We start from the raw sequence: 27,337 nt of genomic DNA on the forward strand, positions 1-27,337 counted from the left end.
ATGTTTTTGCCTTCGTGTAGATGCTAAATTAAGGTAATTTTGGAAATTGGTTTAAAGCTTGTTTGCATCAATATGTGTCACAGGGTTAAATAGGGACATACCCAAGTCATCGCCTCTAGAATGGCCTTCCTGGGCAAATTCTATCAACTATCAGTCGGGTTTTCTTGGTATATTTGTCTATTTCACAGAAAACTCAGGTTCTAAATAGGTTAAAACCACCAAACAACAAGAAACTTTGTTTTAAATTTTCTCTAAACAAATTCTTGACCACAACATCCATCTTTGTGCTCCAAATTGACCTTTTATTGAAAGAGGTGCAGTTCCCTGGAACATGAATATATTATAGATGGACAGTTGAGCCAGTCAAAGACAAGAAGTTACATTCCTAGTATGCACTTTAAATAAAAACTGATAAAAAGGATTGTAGCATAAATCTGAAGAAGCCCTTTTTCTTTTTTTACGTAGGACTGCATGCGCTTTTTGATTTATGGCTAGACTAGTTTTGTTGCCAATTAGTCACATCACTTTTTCTTAAAATTAGTAGCAACACAAAACTAAAAAGTTGCTTGATATTGGTTCAATGTTGGAAAGTTGCTAAGACATATTGGTGTGGTAGCTTGGTTATTTCGTCCATTCTTTTATGGCTCCTTTTCCTGGTCAGTGCAATACTCCAAACAAGCCAAACTAAATATTTACTGCATTCCTAACCCCATCAAGTAAAGTCCACCGGATGCTGCTGTTTTTATTTTTTTATTTTTAACAACTTTTCATTCATAAAGTCTTCATAAATGTCTAAAAATGCATAAAACATTGCCTAAGGGGATGATTTTAACTTACTTATAACTTATTGAGATTTTTTACTCTGTATAATAACTTAACAGATTAATTTATTACTTTCAGTAAACGTTTAGAGGAAGCAGACAGTTAAGTGTGGAAAGTAAGGAAAGGGAGCTGCCGCTGTTTCAAACCCTGAGTTTTCACAGTCCATTGACAGCTTCTTTGACAGGCTAGTATATTCAGAGTGGAGCACTTTACACAGGTGGATAGGGGATTCGAGCGAGCACCCAGGATTTGACACATTCTTGACACAAATTGGAGACTTCCAATTATTTCCTGTAACCTGTCGTTAGTTACAGCAAACAGTACAATTTGACAAATTTCTGTCGGAAAACTCGGTTTGAGTGAGTTTTAAATGGTATTATTAAACGTCTGAAGACAGCAGAGACAAATGTCAGTGGGCTGTTTTCAGCCTTAACCTGACAGCTCATGGATGTGCTCTCCCCTTTCTGCAGCTGAGGTTTACGTCAGAATAACAATGAAGTGTTTACTCACAGTGGCTTCATGCTTGTTCCTCACCATGAGACCAATACCTCACGGTTTTTGACTCTTTATGGTGTGATTTTTCAGTAGCCTTTGTGTGTGGGCTGATCTGTGTGCGCTCAGCACAAACCAAATATAAACACCTTTGGAAAAGAAGCACATATCTGTTTACATAATTCATAAAACATGCATATTTAATCGTATATAATGATCTCCCATAGCTGTAACAAATATCCCTTTTCTAACACCTCATACACTGCATGAAAGAATGACTTAAAACTCCTTTATAGAGGCGTTGCACACAGTTTATTGAAGATTCACAGAACAATTAATATCTCTCTGATATTGGGATGTAGTTTGGGGTTATGGGGACTCATCCACATGCAGTGATGAAAGCTAGAGTCCTCACAGGAATGCTCTCTGTGCTCAGTGAGGCAGAGTAAAAAAAAAGATGGGCTCGTCTCCTATATTGAGCTCAGAGATATAATCTTCAGAGGCACCTGAGTGCGACTCGGCATCACAGGTGTGAAAGGACACAATGTACAAATTAGAAGCACAATCTGTTTTTTTTTTCACCATTGTTACACCATACCTTCACTTAAAGCTGCCACAACAGATTCCTCTGCTATTAAACTCATCTTTAGAATTCCTCTGCTATGTGTTTACTATGTGAAACGATGAACTGGATTGCAGGAATGTGAGCTCAAACACATCGCGCTACATTGTTGCCTGGCAACTTAACTAATGCACATTTAAAACTGATGCTTTTCTCGAGGTATCTCGAGGCCAAAAAGAACCACTAAATTAAAATGCCGCATGTCACAGATGGATTGGATGGACCTGCCCGTGTCAGCACAGCTTGTATCCGACATGATGCAACAACTGCTTCAATGTTCAGCAGCTGAACAGGTTAATAATGAAGCGTGACACACTTCCGCCTCAGACTCACCCAGAGGCATGTGGAGCAGCTTAATTTCAATTTCTGAGGACAGAAATAGAATGAAAGGATGACTCTAGGTGCTTTTTAGGGTGTCTTTACAGTGATACAAAAGAACAGGAGACGAGCGGGTTTTTCAAAAGTTCCCATTAAAATACACAGTCACTTTAAAAAAAAGAAAAATGTGAGTATCTTATCTTAAAATAAAGAAGCTCGATCCCTAAAAAAAGACAGTATTGCCATCAGAGTTGAACTTCATAAACTCCTCGCTTGCACTAGAATGTTTTGATATGTTACTAGGAAACTGCAAGGAAAAACCTTCATCTCTGCAAGCTTCAAGATCCAGCAGATTCCATTCGAATCGTGGTCAAAAATCATATTTTTTCCTAAATGGTAATTACCACATCCTGTATTAGTCAATAAACATTTTTAAGTGTGCAATTAGGGAAAAGAATTTTAAAAAGATTGAGTTACAAGGTTGAATTTTGGTCTGAATAGAAAGAAAAGTTATTTGAAAAAGAAGTTCCTGAGAAACCTCTTAAACTTTTAAAGATAGAAATCAATGGTGCTTTGTGCTTCCGTTGTAGACAAAAGTAGGAGAAATATTTCTTTGTTGTCGTAAATAATAGATGCAGTATAAAATGTTTTAAAAAAAAGAAGGTGCCACAAAGTTAAGATATGAAGATGAAGGCTTCTGCAGCAGGAAAACACACCTTGAAAATCAACAAAGGACCATCTCAGGAGGCTCAGGCTGAAGACTGTGAAGATCTGACCTGAACAGTACAGAAAAAAACGCACGAAAAAGTTTGACAGAACTCCAATCTTTTTGCAGGAAGAATGGCTGCATATCAAACCGGATTACTTGGAAGAGTCAGATTAATTTTTTCAGTTTGTAACATGACTGTAACCGCTGACCTGAGACAGTCACGAATTGGAACCATCAGCTTTCATGGGAACTTTAACAAAGCAGTCAGAGGAGGCTCATTAAGATGTCACTCGGGGGAAGCAGAACCGAGGCGCTGTGAGGAAGGACATAATTGGGTGGTGACTGAGTATCTGTCCCCGTCATGGTGGCCATCCCTGAAATTTTGCAGAAAACAGAAAATGTTGACAATCTCGCTACATTTAAGCGAAAAATGCACATTCTGCAATTTTGTGTGCTTCTGATGCCGCAACATGTAAAGTATGAACTCGCCCTCACCCCGTGCCTTTGTACTCGCCTTCTTCACTTGATTGGTGGTATCGTTGATGCAATTTAAACGTTAGACTTTCTTTATACAAGTGAACGAAATAAGTCTAGTTGCTTTAGGATTTTGGATTGCTGTGTAACTGAAGAATCCATATCTACAAAGATGTGGACGATTCTGCAGCAAATGCGAGGATAAAAAAAAAAAATATCAAGCGGCCTGCCGATTTTCTGAAAGCCCTTGCAAACGAACGCTGCACATAAAATACTTTCCACAACAGAAGAATGTAGCTTTAGTCTGCACAATTTCTGCGGAGATGGTGCACGTCTGTTTGTTGCAGACTAATGAGTTCACCTGCGCTGAGCAGAGCACCAGCTGCCTGAAACACAAAAAGAAAATTTTCTTTTTCTGGCAAGTGTCTTTTCCTATTTTCCCTCTCTGCCACTGAGGAGTTTCCTTTGTCACTTACTTTCTCTTTCATTCTCTCATGTTCTCAGAGTCACAGGCACGCTGCTACAAATGATCAGTTCTCCATACAACCATGAAACCAAGAGCGTTTCCTTCTTTGCATCTTACCAACTTTGACCCCAATCTGTCCTCTTGTCACTATCCTTCTCCACATGCTCATCACCTTATCCTCTCCCATCTCTTCCTCCTTTGATACCCTACACCATTCTATCTATCTCACCTCATTTTCCTCCTGCCTATCCCTTGCATTTTATTCCCGCTTCCACATCCTTCTCTTTCTCTAATTATAGGACAATGGTCTTTGTTTTTTCACCCTGCGACTTGGAATAAAAAGTGATCCTCATTGTTCCCCATCCTTCCAACAGAGGCAGAGGAATTCACCTTGGAGCAGGAATTAATGAACAATTTGTGAATGATCCATAAGCCTTCATCCCCTTTGGGGCTAATACTGCTTTTGCGGTTTTCTCATCTGGAAAGACAAGAAATTGTGTGTGCATGTCAGTGTGGAAAATGAAAGTGGTGAAGCAGGAATTGGAGAAAAAAAATATTGATGGAGTCTAGAAGGATTTTATGAGATGAATATTAGCCCAATGATAAGAACTCCTGTCTTTCTCTTGACTAAAATTAGTTGTGGATTGCTTGTCGTGTGGTGTGTGTTGGCTGTGTGTTGTGTGAGTGTACAGAATGGGGGATTGACTGGCAGGGATATAGATCCAGGTCTGACTGGATAATCTGTGTTAGCTCAGGTTCAGGGTGAAGGTACACAGCACAGTTGAGGAATTTGCAGTGACAGGGTGATGGACAAATCCTTCTCCACAGAAAGTCATCAACAGCACAGAGGGATTTACTGACGTTGATGAAATTATTCTCAGATTTGACCTACATTCTTGCATAAAGAAGTTCATGGAGACCGAAGCAGCCATTTCCATCCAAATGTGTGTTGCCATTTTTAGGACTTGTACAATCAGGGTTACTTTTCTACACTTTACTTTCACTTGACTTTTTTTTTTTTGATTGAGTCGACTGAGTAAAAAAGTATCTCTTTGATCTTTTGCATTCGATTCCCTCTTCCACTTGGGAATTTTCAACATTTCAATTTGCTGTAGACCTGGTTTGATTGTGATTTTTTTCATGCAAACAGTGAAGCAGATAAGAAGCAAATCCTCCCGGATTTACAAAAAAGGAAGAGAATGTGCCTTTTTTTGATTACACTTGATAATATAAAGCTGTTGCATCATTTTCCATAAGACATCCAACCCGTTTCACGTGCCAAGTAGATTATACATTCTCAGCTCATTAAGCAGAGCGTAAGCTTTAATGAAACAGAATAAGCACTATCTGTTGGCCAATTACTTTGGCTTGGACCAAGATTCTTGAAGAATTATGGGAGGATTATTACAATCCAGTGACATGTGGTACAGTCATAGTCCCTGAAGATTGAACAGTGGCTGTTCTGTTATCCAGTCACAGTAACAAAGTTTTGGGTAATTTTATGCTTGACGTTCTTTTACAGTCAGAGGATCATGTGTATTTTCTGTTGTGTGGAATGCTGGGATATAAGAGCTGGAACAGAATGTTCTTTCATTTGTTTTGGGGGTTTAAAGTCTGTAGTTTCAGTGTTTAAATAACCATGATAAACATTTCATCCTTTTTTTTCTGACATATATCAATTATGTCTGTGAATGCAACTTGAAATATTTGTATCTGTTAAGCACATAAAGTCAAAATAATGTTGCATGTTATTATCTATTACTTTACATTCTAGATGGAGCGGTACTTATGACGGCCATGAACATTGCTGAACGTCTATTTTCAGTTTGTTAACTTACTGTTAGCTTTAAATATTCTTCTGTACAACATTCAGTTCAGACGTCTTGAACATTAAGCTTAAGGAAGCAACTTTAAGCATTTAGTTAAGATATGTTTTCTGTAAATTATGTTTCAGAGGTGCTATTGTTTTGATTTTGCCCTGTTGTGCCCATTTTAAAATTTAGTTTTGAAATGTGGGTTTTAACACTCTTCTAGGATTTCCTGTGAAACTAATGTATTTTTCTTTTTTGCATTTTTACAATGAGCAATTTAATGCCATTTGATTCTAAAAAAAAGACATAATAATGTATTTAACGTCTGCAAAGGTTGAACAATAGTAAGTGTAGGTATGTTTAAAGTGCGGTCAGTGGACCAAATGATCCATTTTATGTGGCCTGCAAACACTTAAAAAAAGAAAACCCTTTTAAATATTTCTTCCTGACTGGAGCACAGAATACATGCACCAACAAAGGCTGGTAAAAGTGTTGTAGCCAGACTTAAAAAGTTATGTCTCACTGAATCTGGTGCGTCAATACAGTGAACGACGTTACCAGAAGAGTAAGTAAGATATATTTTGTAACAAAGTTTTAATGTTTTCTAAATGAAGTTAATAAATTATTTTCCAACTTTGCAATTTTGTTTTTATTTGGAGACAATTCCTCCTTATGATTAGCCCTGTTTAGCCTGCTTTTGAGATCTTTCTATAGCCACTGATATTGCAAAATAATCTTCATCCTGAAACAACAACAAACATCCTAAGTGGTTTACAATCTTTGGGTTGCAGAAGTTGAACGTATAAATCACACAGGTGCTGCATTTTGAAGATCGGAGAAACAGTTTGACACAAGTTTACAGTATACTGTATATGCACTTATGATCCCTTATATTTTTTTCATCCTTTGTATTTGTTTATTTGTTTTGAACTTAAACCCAATTGTCTTTTTTACCTCTAAATTTATCTTTCTAACAATGTGAGCTGTATTAGCATCCTGGAAGAAGAATATGACCTTCAAATATTAAAGTCAGAATAATTTCAGCAAAGCTGAATATAAGTTTAAAATAGTTTACATTTGCATTTAATGATAATGGATAATAAATGTCTGAAAATCCAACCTAAAACATGTTCACTTGGGTATTTCTGCTTGCAAAAAGCTTGTCCACCCTTCAATTAGCTGAAACGTATTAGTTTACCAATTTTTCATGTCTTAAAAAAAAAACAGCCCAAAAAAGGAAATTGTTTTGATCCCTCAATGATTAAGACATCCCTAATCATATGTAATTATATAAGAATAAACTGTCATTTCTAAGCTCACACCCTAAACAAAATAGGATAATTATACTGACTTATCTCAAGGAAACAAAAGGCAGATTTCATAAATGATTAAATAAATTACCTGTTGTAAAATTGAACTCTCATTGTTCCGTTGACATGTGAAGATAATCGACCTGTGAGACGTTTAAAACAGCTATTAAGATGTAATTGAAGGCATCACCATTCTTATCTTTTCTAATGAGAAACACTTTTCGAACAGCTGATGTTTGTGGCGAGCTGCTAAAAAAAGAGCAGACCTTTGAGTGAGCAGCCCATCACTGCGGTACTTTGCACGCTGTGTTCATCTGTACAAAGATGCCAAAGCCGTGTAATTAAATCTTATCTGCATAAAAGAAATGTTACAGTAGTTGCACATGGCAAGGACGCTTACCGCTAATTACAAAGCTGCAATTTAGTGTGTGAACGCAAAATGATCATTTTGACTGCCCCCCCTGTTTAGGCAACCAATCAACTTGTCAACATAGCAGCCATAATCAGAGTCTGATGAGAAGAAGAGCAGCGGGGACGGAACTCAGCTTGTTAAAATGTTCTAATAAAAACAAAGAGGGGGGGGGGGGGCTCCAGTCAAGAGCATGACTGTCACATCTCATGCTGCATGTTCTTCCACTTCCTCTCAGTTGAAGGAGCTTTCCGTGCAAAGCAGCTCAAAGGTAACATATGGCGGTACAGTATGCGGAATCGTCTCCGAGGTACCATGATGAAAAATGTATTAAACCAACTGTCCTCCAAATTTACCAAAATCACAGTTTGTGCTTTAAAGTGATTTTCACTCCTTGCCTAAAGCCTTTTGAATATTTTTACTCAAAACCAACAAGTACCTATTGAACAGAAAGGAAAATGAAGTGCTCTCATCTCGTGCAAAGGTGCAGCAAGGGATATTCGGCTGCATCTGCAGGCATCTTCTGATGTTTATTCTCTTCTTCCTGCATTTTCCTCCCCTGCTGTCCAATTCCTTATAAACAGCTCTCCCCATGTCTGCTTTTCCATCCCAGTCCTCTCCCTACACTTTCTCCGCTGCTTATCTCTGTTCTTGTTTTGTTCTAGCAACTCCTATACATGTCATGGGATCGTTTATTTTTTGGCTCTGATCTGATCCATAGGCTATAGTCGTGGGACTAAAAGGCATCGTCTAGCCATTTTAAACAGGGAAACAGTTTTGAGAAGAGTGGAAGGATAATTATTAAGTGTTGATGTGATAGAATCAATGAAATGAGGATAATCATGAATTCCTCACCAGGGGCAAGTGTCACTTCAATGTTTTTTATGTCACTGATTTTAAAGACCCGCTCCGATGAAAATTGTGTTTGTGGTGTTTTTATCATGTTCTTTTTTTTTTTAACTTGTCCTGTTCCTTCTGAACGATCTCTGAGGTGTTTTTCTTGAAAACTTTGTAGTTTTCAGCTGTTCTACTTATCTAAAATATTTGAATATTAATGAGTCTCTTTGAGGCATATTGTTAGGATGTTAGCTCACGAACTTTAAAACTAGATCAGTTTTCCTGTAATAAATACTTTTTGACTAGTTTTCTATTTTATTTTTATACATTATTCCAGAATTTTGGAAAGTTATCAATTACTTTAACATTTGTGTTAATTGTTTGGTTTCCAAACACCACTTATCCAAACTTAAAAAAAAAATAAAACAGAAAGGAGGCATCTGATACATACGTTGAAAATGACTCTATGAGGGGCAAATCAAAATCCCATGTATGGCATCCAGGGCTACTATAATTGCTTTACACTGCTTGGCAGTATTTTAAGCCACAACATGCTCTCTTGCAGCATGATGATGTGATTGGAGAATGTGTGCAGTATTTGTAGCAGACAGGACTGGGAGCAGGAGCTGAAGCAGCTAGAGCTGCACCCTGCTGACGCATATTCAAAACAAAGCGATCAAATATCCCCAGGTGATGGTGACAGAGTTAACATCTCACAGTTGGAGAAATTCTCATCGTTTGCATTCCGCAGTTCAAAGACAAAACATCTTTCCGTCAAACTCCGGCAGCGTCACGATCTGTCCCTGCTTTTGGCACGACAAGCAGCATCCTGCTGCTGTGCTATTCTGCCACCTCGCAGCGAAACAAACACTTTTCCTCAAACAACAAATCCTATTCTTAATTGCCTGGATGTCCTGAAATTTAAGGAAACTTTATGTAAATTTAGGAACTAAGTATCTTAATTCTAACTTGAAATCCTATTTTCAGACAGGCAGCGTTAGTTGAAAGCTCCCACAGATACTTAAATCCAATCAAGGTCAGACCTTTGCATTCATATATTTTATGTGTCTAATTTAAAGCTGGTCTAACTCGTTCAAAGCTATCTCCAAACAAAAATATAAAAGTGCTCATACTGTTTTTCCTCTCTGCTTGTCATCTTTATTTAGTTTTTTTTTTTTCAAGTTAAACCCCTGCTGTCCTCAAGTAAAGACTGTTTTTTTTTTGTTTCTAGCTGAAGGGAATAAGATAATAAGTTCAAACATTGCACCTTATTATTCTCGCATATAATTATTTTTTTGTTGTTGCTGTTTTTAAAGCCATAATTTATTGCTATGTCATTATTTTTAAATGTAAAAAGAAACCATGATCATTATTTTTGAGAGCCTGTTTTTTTTCCAAAGGGTTTCTTGTTTCACCTAATTCTAATGAGGGGTTTGACTTTTTATCATTTCTCCACAAATAAACAATATGCTTGATTTTCTTCTTTTACCTTGTAATAGCCCTGAGTTCTGGTTTGTCCCTGCTGAATAAATTTCCTGCCTTCAGCCCGGTTTCTTCCCATGGCTATAAGCTCACTGAACCATATAGACAAAAAAAGAAAGTTACATGTTTTTCTCTGCTGGCCTGAAGTGGGAGTAGTCAACTTTAATCCGTTAACACCTAAAATATGCAATGATAATGACCTGTTCTTTCAGTTCAGTGACAGCACAATAGAACAAGGTCTTCCAGAAATTTAAAATGACGGTGTTGGGTAATTTGACCCCTGAGCTGTGCTGAAAAAATATGCTCCATCAAGATGGGGATGTTAGTTTTATTCTATCCTATGGGATTTGAACTCCCCTACATCCTGTTTCTCTGTGTCTATTTTATGTCACTCGAAGAACGTAAAAACTCGGTCAGTGGAAGAGCCAAGAGGCAGAAATATAATACTGTCCTCCACCTGACCCCTGAAACCCCTGACACTTTATTCGTGCAGAATCTTGTGGTTTTTGTGAATTAATTTTGCAATAAATTAGTTTACACTCATCAGTTTTATTCAAGCTGTTTTTTTTGTCTTTTTTGAAATTGTTGGTAACTAAGCGCTGATTTGAGTGCTGTGGACAGAAAATTAGCAGATGCACATTCACGCTGTTTTTTATCTGCAAAGTCTTCAGGTCCAGCGTGAGACAAAGTTAATCCGAAAGCACTTGAATTTTAAATGAAGCCAGACTCTCAACTAATCTTGAGCCAAATTGCGCTTCAAGGTCTGCCCTGATGTCCTGCTATGTAATGCACACACAGAATTTAAATGAACCAACAATTAGCCCAGCTACACAACCTTAGGGGAGGATGACACACTGTTATTCTGACGCTGAAAAGCAGCGATAAACATGATTTTTGACTTCTATTATCGGATTCTTTGCTTGCAGTCAGACGTCATATGTGAATTTTAAAAAGCTCAGTGTTTCCAGATGAGCTTACCTTTCCTTCATTTCATAGTAAGAGTCCCTGTTGTTCATATTTGATAAATTATATAATATCTAAAAACTGAGAAACATCACACAGACTCACAGACAACTCAAGGGAGTTTTATAAAGCGTGCTTTGTTTTTCTTAAGCAACAGGAAATGAGCGGAACACCGTTTTTGTGTGCTATCGTTTAAGGGGGAGCGTGTGAACTTCCGGATAGCAGCTTCTAAATCCAGATCCCTCATGGATCTCCAATTCAGGAATAATTGAATTATTTTTCTTCCTGACAGTTTCCTCACAGTCTGCAGAACACAGGCTTCCAAAAAAAGAAACGTTTTGTGACACAACTTATCTGTTTAAGGATGTCATTACAAGGCACATGTCTACAAAAAAAGTTGTCTTTTAATAAGGCATTGTTGCTAATGCTTGACTGCCCATCAAACCAGCCATATTTTTATATTTACTCTACCAAAAGTATTCGGTTACCTGCCTTGACTCACATATGAGTCACATATGAAGTGCCATCCCATTTCTGACCCATAGAGTTCAATATGATGTAGGTCCACCTATTACAGCTTCAACTCTTCTGGGAAGTCTGTCCACAAGGTTGAGGAATGTGTTTCTAGGAATTTTTGTCCATTCTTCCAAAAGTACATTGGTGTGGTCACACACTGATGTTGGTCGATATGGCCTGGCTCTCAGTCTCTGCTCTACTTCATCCCAAAGGTGTTCTGTCAGGTTCAGGTCGGGACTCTGCCCAGTCATTTGGTCCGGTGCTGCACAGGAGCATTTAAAGAAATGACAACTTGCCCAGAATCGAGCTGCCAGGGAGGCTCTGCTCCTATTGGACCAATGAGAATGAAATGCACACCATTTTAGTTTGGGTGAGAGTATAAGACAAATTACAACTCAGTCTTCTATCCTTAAAGAGCAACGCCATCTTTAAAAGATGCCCATAAGTTTTGGTAAAATATTATATAGTGGGTATTTTCACCAATACCAAACTCGTCCGGTCAGCTCAGGTGATTTCCTTTTCAAGATCCAATTGTAGGAAAGGAACAGTGCTATTTTGATCTTTTGTTGCATGGAATCAACTTTCTGGGAGAACAAGGCTTATTAATAACAAATATCATTTCAAGAAGATTTTAAAAACCAATATACATGGACTATTTACAATAACTCTAATGATTTGTTGTTATGAAATGTACTTTTTTTTTTTTAAATAAAAAAAAGTATATCAAATGTTAATAAGAAATATTTCGGGGGACATCAGGTAAAATGGACAATAAGGTTAAAATAGGCTACCAATTTCAGGTGTTTAACAGTTAACAGTCAATAAAGGCCAATAAAATATAAAATTCAAACTGTTGCCACAACCATATTTGACATGCAACAAATTATTATGGTTGCTCTGGTGGGCTGGTCAAAGCCTTGTAGTAAGACTGCATTTTGTGTAGACTTTTTAGATTCTATTTTAATCCTGACTTTTACTGTATATAATTTTTAAACACCTTGGGAGCATCATTCATCGTGCATACAATGATAATAAAAGAAATGCAGATTTATATATTTTATAATGGAATGGATGCTTTATTTAAACTCAATTTTTAAAGCTTTTATTAAGAAATATTTTTTTACCCCCACCGTATATATGATCTGTATGCATGTGTCATGGTTATATGGGCACATTTATTCCTGCTAAACTTAGTTCAGGAATTCTTTTTTATATAAAGTCCAATGACTTTCCTTTTTCCTTTGAGAAGTCCTGAAGTGCACGGGAAGAAATATGTTGTTCCTATGACAGAGATAAACATCAGTGTGCTAAAAGGAGGCAGGACGAAAAAAATAAAGCAATGCACAATGAAGTTTTTTTTTTTTCCAAAGTTTCCATTTTTGTTTGTCATGTTTTTAAAGTCTGCAGTTGTTCGTCATCATTGAACCTTTGTGGGGTTTTTTTTGTTTTGATTTTTGTTGGAATATTTAATCTTTTAAACTCAATTCATCAATTCATTCAGTTGCTTTGCTTTGGAGAAATCGTTTTACCTTCAGTTGTCTTTATCAGATTTAGACTGGCAAGATGAATGGGGCACTTTTCAAACAAAAGCATGCTGTTTTTCATGAAGTCTTTTGTTTTTGAACTCTTGAAATTATGGTCAAAATATAAAGATAGTCTTAAAAAAATATACTTTCCACATAAAAAAGAAGTTTTGTACATAAGAGGAGTTTTCTAACAAACAGATTAAAGATGTGAGAAACAAAAAGAAATACAGGAAACAGAAGCTAAAATGTTTGAAGATTTAGAGGTTTACTTTAACAAAATGCAAAATGAATACTAAGTCCTATAATAAGGAGCAGTTTCTGGCAATTTCATTATTTTTTGTCAAAGATTATGACTTTTTGAAAAAAAAAAGAAAATACGTCAAACTGTTTTCTTTTGTGTTACACTCCCACTCTCATCATCCCATCATATTTGGTTAGCCGCCTTGAGCAGACTAGAATTGTTTCCTTTTGGATTTTTCTCAGTGCGTCAGAGTTAGGGTCCTGCTGGAATTGTAAGCTTCCAGGAAGGCATATACATCCTTGATGATGCTTGTTTTAGCTCAGTGACTGTACCCACCAACAGTTACAGGGGCAATAAGACTCCCATATTGTTAAAATAAAAGATGAATGTAGTCCCTTCTGGTCTTGATTGAACACTTCCAGGTGGAAGGATTACATGTGCTTGTGCAAAGTGGTAGCGGCTTGCATAATTAGCATAATTGAGCATGGCGTTGCAACAAAGGCTGGCACGGTTTTTGTATTGATCAGCCACATTATCGTAATAAAGTTGTGGCTCGGCACAGACGCACATTCTGTTACTGAATTTAAAAGCAACGACAAAATTCCAAATTTGTTGCAGTTCCTCAAATGTCCACTGGAGGCTGGGTTCAAAAGGGGACTATTTACTATTATCCCAGCAATTTCAGGGCAAAGGCGTGTACACTCTGTTCTATTTCCTATTAATGACATGTTTTAAAGTTTTCAAAGAAGCTGTTTGGATATTATTAGAACTTACATTTGTGTAGAATTGAATTTTAATACAAAATTGGGAGTTTTTTTTTTTAAATTCAAAATTATCTACCAGAGATAATTAAAATGTCTTTTGCTATAGCTAGCTATTTAGTAAAATACAATTCTTTGCCAAATACTATAAGGAAATTGAATAGAACTTGTGTAGCTACTGCAGCACAGCAACATCCAAACACAAAAGAAGTTCTATTGTTTTGTTTTGATATGAAAAACATTTCATGGTTGTTTAAAATCGAATCAGTATAAATTAGCAGTCGAAGTGTCTCTTGTATTGCATTCTTCCAGACATGTCAAAGTTGCATATATTGACTTCAGAAGCAGATTTTGAACTCTGTATGAATCCATATACATAATGATAATATAATTTAATTATTCCCTCAGAAACTCTGTTTTTGTTGTATATTAGTTCCGAGTGATCAAAACATTCCATTTACTGCATTGCATATCGCTTTACGCAGATGTCTGTGTCACACTAGCCTTATGAGGATGGAGACTGTAGATTGAACAAAAGTTTATATACTGTTTTAAAATCAGAAGGTCGAGTCACTCTGACTGTCTCTGAAAATGGATATACGAGTCCTCTATTACACTTATTGAACTAAGGCGTTTATATAATCTGCAAGAACAGAACAATTAGTTAGACTGCACTAAGAAGAACAAAGACCTTTTAGAAATACATGTACTGTTTAAACTGCAGTGCAAAGTGCACATGCCTACCTCCGTTTTTTGTTTTTTTATTAAAATAAAATGACACATAGAAATACAGTAACAGCACAATAATGATAAAGCCCATTTTTGAAATGATGGAGAAGGATCCCACATTTTAAGCAGATAACAACATGATTCAAGTTGGATCAAGCTGCCATCATGTCAGTATGCAGCTCCACATAAAACACTGCTTTCCAAATCAACCACTTTGAAATTTCAACTGATGGTTAAATAGGGCTGGCACCACAGATAAAATATATTGTATCTATGTGGAAACTGGCCATGAGAACACTAAAACTGGGGGTGGAAGATAAAAAAAAAACGATTTTTTTCTTTCTTTTGCAGAACAAACCTCTCTTATCCTGCACAGTTTGAAGTGGATTTTTAAAGTACCTTCTGGACTGACTAATTGTAATCATAGTATTTTGTAGACCTAATAGCCTGTATTTTTCTCCATGTTTTAGATGGGAAGGTGGAGGTGACAAAGGAGAACCTGAAGCTCTGCACCATGGGGCCGGGAAAGGTGTTTGGAGAGCTGGCTATTCTCTACAACTGCACCAGGACAGCCACTGTCAAGAGTGAGTTTTTGCAGACACCTGTAAAATTTCCACATAAATCTGTGCTATATATGTCCATTCGCTGCCCAGGTGACAAGCTCACATTCACCCAGTTGAAACCTGCTGGTTACGTGTGAAAGATCAGGGTCTTTTGGGATCATTTTGTCACATGAGGAATAGTTTTACGGGACACCGTGTTAGCATTGTATATGACCTGTGTTCTAACACCACCCATCACTAGTGTGTGTTTTTACAACACTTTAGTTAAGTGTCTTGGCAAGACCCCCCAGTAAGCTGAATTTCAAGGTTTACTGCATCAGCTCTGTCATGTGTTAAAGCTTTGGCTTTGAAGGATGCACAGTGTGTGTGAGTAGGTGGTCTCTCAGCCAGCTATTTGAATAGTCAGCCTGATAAAGTCAAGAGAGGAAACTGAGGAAGGACAAAGCAGATGGTGGTTTACACACATGTAAGAGCTACTTAGATCATGTGTCAGGATGAAAAAGTGTGTTTTGGTGCGTCAGGAAATGGGAACGAGTTTAAAAATGTGTCTTTTAGTAGAATAATAAAAAGACAAATGATGGGATGCTGTTGGATGGTGGATGTAAGATTTTTGGCTGTTCAAATGATGAAAAATGAATGTAGGTGGGAATCTGGAGTAGGCTTGAAGAAAAAGACATGGTGTACCACTGTTTCTGTATCATCTGCTGAGACATTTCCATATGTTTGGTATCTCTGCTTGGGTGGTAAATCAATACATGACCCAGATAGCCACAGATGTGCAAAAGAGCAATAGTTCCCTTGGGCGCAAATACAAGGGCGAGTTGAAGTGTGAAGGAAGCAGGTCCGACAACTGTGTGACTGTAAGGTTCTGCTCTCTATGTTGACCGCTCTGAAGCCCCTATGATCTCCTTCCACAAACCAGCCAACCTGATGGGACTTCCAGCTCTTGTTTCTATGGCAACAACTAACCACAGGGAAATGAGCCAACTCTTACGGGATAAATTATTCTCTTTCCCACTGGCGACTGAGCGTCTGTCTTTTTTCTTTTGTGTATTAGTTTGCTTGCCTCCAACCCATGTTCTTGTAGATACTTACATCAGAGCTGCGTAATCAAAACACATGGATGGAACAAATGATGTAATTGTCTACATGGTCTGAAGTGTGTTTACAGCCTAGTGGGGTCTTTTACACTGTCTCTGAGGATGACTGCCTCCGCTTTAATTCGTGTCGACTGTACAGAGGATTTCAGTTGCCATCATGGCTATTAGAAGTGAGGTCTCTAATGGAAATGATGCAGCCACTAGTGTGTACTGAGGTTTAACTTCCAATCAAGCGGTTTAATTTAATATGTGCCTTTGGCTTTATAGCAGGATACATCCTCAGCGTGATTTTAATTGCATTCCTTGGTATCCTAAGTGACACACATGAGTTATTACATCTTTAAAACTTAGATCGGAGACCCTTTGATGTCGACTTGTCAAGAAGTTTAGCCTTAAACTATGTCCCCACCTCCATCCTTTGACCAAAAACACCATTAACAACCTATAGTGAAAAGAAGCAGAGATTGTTACAAAGAAAAGGTATGCGTCCAAGTTTCTAAAGGACCCAATAATAAATTGTTCTTGCAGTAATGTATGAGGGGCCGTATAAGACATTATTTATTCTGAACCATTCACATTCATACATTCTTGCTCTCACAGTCATATATACTCTCTTTCGCATACATATATTCTCACTTGCACATCCATATATTCTCTCTCTCGCATGCATATATATTCTCTTACGCATTCATATATTCTCACTTGCACATCCATATATTCTCTCTCTCGCATGCATATATATTACTTTACACATACATACATTCTCACTCTCATTGTCACTCTTAAAAAAGAATGTATGTATGTGAAAGACAAGTATATATGAACGTGTGAGGAAGAGTTTATATGTGTGTGTGAGAGAGGAGTATGCATGAAACGGAAGTTACTTTGCATGAAAAGGAAGGCACTTTGAATGAAAAGGAAGGCACTTTGAATGAAACGGAAGGCAGATGATTTCTCGTGCTCTGATTGGACGAGAGGCCGCCACCTCCCATTTTGAACACACTCTAAACCCTATCACTTGTACTGACTCATAACTATTAAGGTTACACAACTTAAATGTCATTTTGTAGTTGATTCAACTATAAAGTATTAAGCTCTATCATGATTTTTTCAAATTTAACTTAACAGTGCTAAATATTTTAAAGCTCATTTGTATCTGGCACTCAAAAATTTTAAGATCCGTGAAGTAACGTTATGACGTCATCACGTACTGGTGGGAGGGTCTTTCGTTTTCTCTACGTTAGCTCAGGTGGCCATGTTGGATTTGCCGAATGCGAGTATGCGACGTTTGAAATTGAAAGTCGAGCATTTTATTATTCTGCAAAGCGTTGCGATTTCGTCCCGCTTCAAGACGCCCCAACCTCGGGTTTTTTTTTCATCCGCCTCATCGCTGATGGTGCCGTCTTGTCTTCAGCCCTGATTTAATTTGGTAAGTATCGTTCATGGTTTATGAATGAATGCTTTAAAAATGCTCTTATACTACCGTAAATGTGGTTTACTGTTGTTTAAACATATGTGTGTTATGATTGTTTTAGAGATTAATGTGGAAATGTATACATGATTAGTTTGTCATAGCAGACGTATGGCGAGCCAAACCCAAAATGCATTTCTGCCCGTAAGTTACGACAGTGATGAGGTTTTTTTTTTTTTTTTCAGAGGTAGAAATGATCTGTTATGCTGCAATCACACTAAACATGATCCGCGTGTGAAATTCGCGTTGGAGGCCTCTGTCTGTGGCTAAAGTTTGCTGCTGGACATTTGTCCAAAAATGTCACTCAAAGCCTCTAACGGTTGTGTGGGAGGAGCTACCGCCAACAGTTTTAAGCCTGGTTGCTACATGGAAGCATTGGGTTTTGAATGCAGCTTTAAGCTTTTATAAATCACTGATCTCCGTTATAAAAAAGGTTTTTGTAAAAATAAATTAATCAACGTGCTCGTGTTGTGTTCAGGTACCGAACTACAGAGTGTTCAGTGTTTCACCTCCAGGTAGACGCCAAGGCCAGCGAGGTAACTTGTCTCAGTTATTTGTCTAGAGCTATTTAAAAAAACAAAAAATGCAATAGGTTGTGTAGTGCAATAAATGTTTTTTGATCAGAATATAATTGAAACATTTTTTAACATTGAAAAATCTCTTTTGGACTTTTTCAGATACTGAACTTCAGAAACTGAACTTCAGAAAGTTCACCAGAAAGTCACCATTTCACCAGAAAAGAGGTGTCAGTGGGTGAGTTTTATACTTATTTAATATATTCATCCTGAACTATTACCATTATTAGATTTATACGGCAGCATGGAAACATTTATGCACATTTTAACTAGCCAAAGGTCTAAATAGAGCTGAAATTATTTACAATTTAACTAAACATATTTAGATTGCAGGCTGAAGGTGGCACAATGGAATGGAGGTGCAAGTTGTGTTCTGTTACTTTGGCACTATGCAGTACTACATATAATACTGCAGTACTACATAGCCAATATTCCAAAGTGTTTCGACTGCCATGTATGTGGAGACACTTTGGAATATTGTCATGTCTTTATGACAGTATATTACAATAATAAAATGATGTTGCATTAGCACCATTCCATCATTTGAAACCATGAAAACTCATCTGTCAAGATCTGAAATGGATTTATGTAGAGTAGATGCAGTCAGAAGAAATTGTGCAGTTTTTACATGTTTGTGTAACTTAAAGCTGCCCTTTTCTGAGACTAAGTCCACCAAAACAGACAGGAACTGGCCAGCTTGGTTAGGATTTATGACCTCCAGGTGAATTTCTAATGTGCATAATTCAAAAACGGATAACAAATCATTTGTAAACAGCTGTAAGAAGCCAAGGTGTAACTTGCCTTAAAAATGACTTTGGGTCTTTGGCCTGAAGTGGATCATGACATAAACACTGTATTGTACTCTCACTAGAAATAGACATCTAGAAAAGGTATCATTTTATTATTTCTTAAAGTTCCTTAAATAAATAATGGAAGTGTTTGCTCTGCATTTGCTTCAAAGTTAATGGATATTTCTTTTTATTCTTTTAGGACCAGCGTGACGTGAACATGAGACGGGCACTTGTCCTCCTTGCACTTCCTGTTTATCTGCATGAAGATGCCTCCAACTTCTTCAAGACCTGTACAGTAAGTGCACACGACTCCCTGTCAATGCTTTTCTCTAACCCTTTAATATTGATTGAGATTTTATTGAGTGACATAATAAATAGGGCAATTGTTTGTAGTTTGTAAACTGAGTGATATTTTTAAATGGTTTTAAAAATGAGACGGAAGATGAAAGGCGAACATCAGGGACTCCTGATTGGAAGGAGTGGAGTTTCGTTTACCTTTTCTGCTCCTGATCCATCATTATTTGAATAAAGAAAAATGAAGGTTTAGTCTTAAATTATTTTATAAATGTCCTTCAGAAAAATGCTAAAGAACTTTTTAAAACACAATTTTAATTGGAGTTGGTCCTTAAAACATCATAGCCAGTTGATTAAAAGCTAACAGAATGTTAGCATGAAAAGATTCCTATTGACAGATGGCAGGAATGTCAGTTTTGGACATTAGTGTGATGAATATCTTTGAGGGTCTGAACTCATCTGTGTTTTTTGTTTTGTATTTTCCAGAATACCAGACCTCACAGACACTTCTGTGGGTATCTTCTCAGTTGTCGTGGTGACGCTCCGGATGCTGCCGTCAGTGGTCCCACACATCTGGCTGACTAATCTCTTCTACTCTTCGGGGACATCTATGCTCTGGACCTACAGCACCCCAAAAAACTTGAACTTGCCTTCATATTTATTCAGAATGCTGTCTTGAGCCTTGAGGACAGCAAACCACTGAAAGGACATTTATTGACGCTGAAGAATGTTTCGTTGAGTGAGTCTTCCAGAATGGACTATTTGTTGGTTTAAGTGTTATGTAACTAATGTGTTTTGTTGTGATCATTTGCTTTTTCTGCCGTAAAATACAAAACCAACTCTTTTTGTCAATATGTTGTGTGGCACTCTTATAATGCAGTTTTATTGCACTTATTGTTTCTTCATCCTCTTGATATTTGTGCTTTTTTTTTTAAAGAGCAATTAAAAAAAGTGTATTAAGCAATCACTATTGTGTGGCCTTCACGTTTGTTGGTTTTTATCAATGTTAGCCTTTAAAATGTAGTGGGGCAGTATCAATATCTCTGTTTAGAATACATTTTAAGCTGAAGAATTTTAAATATTTTCAATGCTACACATTTAATGAGTTAAAGAATTTATAAAGCATTTGAGTGAATTTTACATATTTTATGAGTTGAGTAATATAAAAATATAGTTAGTTAAAGCGTTTTTTAGTTGGAAAATATTAAAAACTTTAAGTAAATAATCTCTCTTTTATAAGTTGAGGAATCTTAATATTTTTTATATGAAATAATACAAATGTAAGCCAACTGACAATATGAATTTTAATAAATGTTAACTTAAAAGTTTTAATAATATAACTTAACTGTTGCGTAATCTGTTACAAAATAATTTTTAAATTCAGTCAACTCGCTAGGGATTACAGTGCAGACGCTAACATGAACCAGCAAGAAATCCCAAATTAACAGACTTGTGGTGTGGAAAGGTATGTTTTTCAGCTAGCAGGAATAATCAAAGTATCCGTTCTCTGTTTCAAAATGAGATTGCCACAAAACCGTATGTTATCTCATACTGGAACAGCTTTGGATGTAGAATTCAGTGGGAAAAGGTTTGGACCCTTTCCTGCCACAAAAGTATTTCATCACCAATAAAATCAGAGAAATTTCTTTCAAAATTCTTCACAAATTTTATCCAGTGAAACATTTCTTTACTAAGTTTAAAAAAGATCTGGACATAAACTGTTCATTCTGTCATTCCTCACCAGAAACTGTGCCTCATCTTTTTTGGTTTTGCTCTTTCACTCAACTATTTTGGAAAGATGTGATACATTTTATAAGAACTCATCTATGTGAAGATTATAGATTATTTTACGAGCATATTATTTTTGGATATTTTACACAAGAAAGACGTAATGCAGAAAAAATATATGTAGTTAATTTACTTATAATTATGGCTAAATACTTTATACACAAGTGTAAATATGCCAACAAAAAAACCGTGTTTTATGTTTTTCAGAAAGAAATGGTTTTGTATGTGAACAGTATTAAATCTTCCACTAACAAAAAAGCTGTCAGAACAGTTGAAACATGGTCTCTCCTGAAACTTTAACAGATTCCTTTGCCTTATTATTTTTGTTTTCTTTTTGCATAACCTGTTTTACATGGTTATCATTATGTTTTTTTGTTCATTCTCATGGCGAACGTGAAGATTGTATTTTGCACACAGTGGAGTTTTGTGTTTGGTATTTTGTATGTGCAAGATATTGTTAATAAAGTTTATTTTTTAAAAAAAACGAACCGGCAAGAAGTAGCCACGGGGGTCCTGCAGCCATCGGAACCTTAACAAATATTTCATCTCCACATCACCGTTGCCTTTTTTAAGAAATGACAGCTGGTTTTCCCACATTTATATGTAGTTATGGATCGAAAACAAGAGGAATTTGTTTTAATGTAAATGCGTGTTCCAGCGTCTACAGGAAGTGTCGCCCATAATTCACGCAAAGGCTCATGGGGGCTAGGAATAAGGTGGATACGGATTTTCTGTTTCGGTGGCACTTCTATTACCATTATTGGTATTTGAGACATTCCTTTGTGTCTCTAGAGATGCAGACAGATTTGTGACCACTTGAGGTGAAGATAAAATATTTCTTAAGGTTCCGATGGCCTGCTGCAGGACCCCCGGGGCTCCTCTTTCTGGTTCATGTTAGCGTCTGTTCAAAATGGGAGGTGGCGGCCTCTCGTCCAATCAGAGCACGAGAAATCATCTGCCTTCCGTTTCATGCAAAGTCACTTCCGTTTCATGCATACTCCTCTCTCACACACACATATAAACTCTTCCTCACACGTTCATATATACTTGTCTTTCACATACATACATTCTTTTTTAAGAGTGACAATGAGAGTGAGAATGTATGTATGTGTAAAGTAATATATATGCATGCGAGAGAGAGAATATATGGATGTGCAAGTGAGAATATATGCATGCGAAAGAGAGTATATATGACTGTGAGAGCAAGAATGTATGAATGTGAGAGAGAGAATATATGGATGCGTAAGAGAATATATGTATGCGAAAGAGAGTATATATGACTGTGAGAGCAAGAATGTATGAATGTGAATGGTTCAGAATAAATAATGTCTTATACGGCCCCTCATAGTAATGGGTGAAAAATGTACTCTCCCTCCTTCTTTTCACATTCCACCATCCATTTTAGAAGAACATAAACACTCACTTGAGCACAGGTGTTAGCTCACCTTTGCACAAACACTTTGCGTGATTGAATGAAATATTTCACACTAGTTGGTTTGAAGGCATAAGTATGCGTGTGTGAACACTATCGGTATTGTGTGCATGTTGACATGTGGACATTTTTGCAGCCAACAGGTGTGTTTATAACATTTGAGTGTGTGTGTGGACAGGCCCCCCCCATTCTAGATTTGTATTACATCTGAACCAGAACCGTATTGATAAACACCCAGCAACTTGTTGCTTTATGCTGCTTCACGGTTTACCCCCCTCCCCCCATTAATCACCCTTCTACCCCCCCTCTCTGACATCACTCTCTCTTCTTCCCTCCTTTCCTTTTCCGTCCGGTCCTACACAAAAAATCTACAAATACGATTAAAATGAATAAAGTTTGGCCTTGATTAGAAAAGGGATTTATTCAGACATACCTCTGGTTTCTCAAAAAATTCAGAACCCCTGTTGTTAAAGTAAAATATATCCAACACAAGAGGCCTTCAGCTCTCATCTGTTTGCTCAGCTGTTGGACAGGACAAGTGGGGAAAAAAAACAAAAAAGAAGAAGAACAAATAAAAATGTAATTTCTGGTTTTGTGGTGAACCAACAAGTATTTAAGGTCAATTTAGCACCTTATTAAGCTATTATAAGCAAGGATGTTTTCCCTCTCTTGTTTTTCATGTAGCTTGTATTTTATTAATCAACAATAAGAGATAACCAGCAATAACAGATAAGAGTTTCCAGCTCAATAAAACTCATGTCAGGGGCTTGTTGTCAAATATCAAAAAGGGAGAATATGAAAAACACAAGCGGTGGCATAACACAATAGTGTGATTTATAACAGCGCAAAACACATGAAATGATCAAAATCACTAGTATGTTTACAGATCAATCATAAAAATAAATCCAAAGAATGGATTTTTCAGGTATTTAAAATAGTTTGAATGTCTGCATGGGTACTGAAGTTAAAAACGCTTCACTTTGGATGCTTTGCAAATGGGTGTTGTCTCTTCCAGCTTTGGTGTAATTGAGCACAGCTATGTAGACAAATTATAGAGATTAGACCAAATTGTTCATTCATTAAGTTAAAGAATTCAAAGCGATTCTTACATTTTCGTGAATGTACATTCCTCTGGGACAGAGAGTATTGAGAAAATGGCATTCCTGCAATCTCTTTTTTATCCTCACGGCGATATTCTGTGAGGGCACTCTCTTGTTGTCTCCCAAAAGACATAGATCCTCCAAAGCAAGTTACATGTCAAGAAGCACTTACTACTGTGCAGAGCCCCAAGCAACCTCATCCAATCAATATGTTATGTTTAGTTTCCAGAAACAGACACTTAGGTGAGGAGCTATGGCTTTATTTGGGGATAGCCAGATTTAGCTAATCAGTTGAGATTTACGTTCGACACAAGATTTCCCTTAAATAAAACCCATCTGCATCAAATCCATACCACCTCATTTTTGTGTGACAACAGTTGTGAAGATGCTGGCCAAAGAAATGTGAGACAAAACAGAAAGATGATGAAAGCACAGCAATGAAAGAAAAACGAGGGAGGCACCTCTGGGGACTGCAGACAAAATAAAAACAATTTTGTCCGCAGACGAGTGAGGAGGATAGTGACATTTTGGTAGAAAAAAAAAATCTTCCAGCATCAAAATGTCAATGTATATTGAAGACCTAGACAGCCTGTTAGAATATCATGGCACTGCATAAAACTGCAGAAATGGGAAATGAAAAATTCATTGCGTTACATGAAAATGGCAGAAAAACGATATTGTCACATCGATGCTGTGATTTTATGAAGACCCATTATTTGGATTTTATTAGACAGTCATACGCTTCAAAATCACAACTCAATAACAGAACAAGGAAATCATCACAATGGAGATACTGCAACAAATTTGGTTTGACATATTTGCCTGGAAAGTGCCTCCAGCAGATAAATGCTTCATTGATTGCTTGGCGTTGAGATGGTTTGTTCTGCAAAGTAGAAGGGTAGTGGGTTGCATTCGGTTTTATACAAATATGGGTCAATATTTTTATAAAATATGTATAGTCAGAATATGTGATATTTTTGCAGCATTAAAAAAAAGGCCACAGGGGATTTAAAAAAATTAAAAACTTGGAATCAAAGTCAGCTTGCCTCAAATCAGACACTTTTCAATACATTTTGCTTTTTATTTTTCTGCAATTTTGAAGGTCATTTCAACGGAATGATACAAATAGGTCTGAAAACATCATTTAACAATCTTTAGGGAATATACTGGCTTCTAGCAATGTCTACACCTTAATTTTGACTCACCTGCCTAAATCTTTTGCTTCTATATGTGCACCTAAATCCATATAGAGTTCATCTTGGAGCAAACTGCTTTGCCAAGCATTGTGTTTTCAAACTATTCTGTGGGTTAAAATCAAGAAAGCAGAGAGGGACAATCAGGCCGGCATCACAACAAATCAAGCCCTTGCCATCTTAGGGAATAGCGGCAGTTAGTGCTATATCATGCATGCCAGAGATAACCACACTTCACTTCTGCAACACGTGAAACGTCAAAACACTGCACAGGAAGTAAAAAAAAAAAAAATAGAGCAGCCAGACTGTGTCTTAATGAGTGTCAGGAATCTGGCCGGCTTTATTTCAGAGGAATTTCCGTCTCTGCTGCCACTACTAACATAATAGGAGAGACTGATTGTCTGCTAGCTCCATCTGAATTAGAGTGATGCAAAAAGCTGTTGTCAGTCATCTTTGACGAAAAGCAGAGCTGAGTAAGGATCATATTTCAAGCACATGAAGGCTTTTACGTCTGAATGGATTATAAGGGCTAGGATCAAAATTTGATGAATTGGGGAGAATTTAAAGCCACAGTCAGGTGAGCTGTAGGCAGGGAGAGGTAAAAAAGAAAAGGGACGACTAATGCACTGCTGGGGATTTCCCAGCAGAGGATATCCATTTGCACACACATGCTGAATGCCTGTGAGTCTGCATTATTCACACGGCTTATGAATACCACACTGGTATTCATAGATATTTCAGTCAGAATTGACAAACATTTTTTTCTAATATAATTTAGAACTCCCAAAATGAAAACATCTTTAACTGCCTTTGCTTTGTAATCGTATTTAGAAAAAGCTGCATAATGGTTTGGGCAGATTTCAGGCAATTAAGGCATGATTAAAAAGAAAAAGGACTAAATGACCCAATTTCATCTAGATGTTACAGTAATCACTGGTCAAATCAAAGATGGCGTTATTTGTGGTGTTATCAGTTTGAGTTATTTCACACATCCATAAAGTAGCGAAGATATTCATTGTTTTGACAGTTTCTTTTCTGCCCAGCAGTTTCCACTACTTTATCTCTGGCACGATTTCAGCCAAGAGGCAAGACTCAGTTTTGCTTGTCAAGTTTCTTGACTGTACTACAGATTCCCAAGTGAGTGGAATGTACCCAAGCAGACACTTCCACAGAGTCCTTGGGAAAACTGTAAACATGCCGAAATTCTGCTAGCACTTATTTATTAATACTCTTTTCAAGCATCTCATAGTATGACATTAATCAAAAATAACCACAGAGAGGTCAAGAAAAATCTAAAAATTACAGTTAGAACTTAAGGTTTAGTTCTAAATTTCGATTTTTCCATCAAGCTGTTTATTTGACTTATTTTATATATTTAGCCAAATCTAACTTGCTGCACATGATGGATCTTTTGTTACTTAAAAGAAATGTGTTGCATAGTTTGCCTGGTTGGCTGAAAAAGACCAACAGGCAATATTTGTGCAGCTTATGCTCCATTTTTTCCTACTATATTTGCGATCATAACTTAACTTTACCGTCTGCCATGTAGCTTTTATTTGATCTAAAAACAACATTTTCAAAGGGATAAATGTTGTCATGTGAGACCCAAAGTATTTTCCAGCCAGGAGCTGTCTTCATCACTGTTGTTTTATCCACATTGTTAGCTGAATTCATGCTGTTACTAGCCTTTTTTCCTTACATGATAGCAAAGTGGGAACTTGATTAGCAATATTTAGTGTTTTTATTACTATGTATGTCTTTCAGTTGTGCTGTACATTTTTCAAGATAACACATGTGGCTTCACGCTGTAACTTCTAGATAAAAAAATGTAAATTTATGTGAAAAAGACATGACAGAAATCATGCAGAAAAAGATTGTAAGATGCCATATTTAAAGTAAAATCTATTTCTCACTTAACAGGAGTACGTATCAATGTTGTTTGAGTGGCTGAAAGATAAAATGATTGCACACAATTCTGTACATTGCTGATATATCTCAGTAAAACTCCATTTCTTTCTTTTAAAAATTCTGTTTCAGATACAATCAATAACGGGCCAGGATGTACTGGCATGTAATAAACAAATTCAATTGTCTGATGATATTAAATAAAATTAGAATTGAAAAAGTAAATTCAAACAAACTATAGGATCAGGGAAAAATATTAGTGGTTTATCTTCTGACCAATCAGTCTTTACCTATTTTCACTTAATCAAAGCTACAACAGCTTTACATGTAAAAAAAGAGTCACTATTGTCTGTTTGTCTCTGCTTCCTGCTTTTTTTCTTTTACAGAAGAACAAGCAATCATATTTGTTGTGAAAAATATTTTACTTTACTGGTCAGATTTTTTTTTTTGTATTTTGATAAATTATCTTTCCGTGTATGTAAATAAACGTTATTTTTAAATTTGCAATTGTTCTTGTACCGATTTTCAACGAAATATTTCCCAAAACTACAAAAACAACATGCTCTGTAAAACAAATTTCTGACTACACTATCTGGTTATAGATATAGCCACGAGCGAATGTTGCCACGAGGGGGCC

At 36.8% G+C, this 27,337-nt stretch overlaps 1 protein-coding gene and 1 long non-coding RNA gene across 4 annotated transcripts in view; both read left to right on the forward strand.

The window, feature by feature from the left end:
- The window catches only part of prkg1 (protein kinase cGMP-dependent 1), a 96,572-nt gene that overhangs the window by 16,583 nt on the left and 52,652 nt on the right, over window positions 1-27,337 (forward strand). For all 3 annotated transcript variants that reach the window (NM_001104714.1, XM_011484130.4, XM_078931340.1), the window contains 1 exon segment: window positions 14,959-15,072. In NM_001104714.1, coding sequence (NP_001098184.1) covers window positions 14,959-15,072 — 114 coding nt within the window.
- Window positions 17,419-20,249, forward strand: LOC144984132 (uncharacterized). Its single transcript, XR_013647797.1, has 5 exons — window positions 17,419-17,580; window positions 18,101-18,158; window positions 18,300-18,375; window positions 19,188-19,283; window positions 19,769-20,249. It is a non-coding gene; the product is annotated as an uncharacterized LOC144984132 (long non-coding RNA).

The sequence above is a fragment of the Oryzias latipes genome, chromosome 15 (genome assembly GCF_053564925.1).
Source record: "Oryzias latipes strain Hd-rR chromosome 15, Olatipes_Hd-rR_3.1".
NCBI lineage: Eukaryota > Metazoa > Chordata > Actinopteri > Beloniformes > Adrianichthyidae > Oryzias > Oryzias latipes.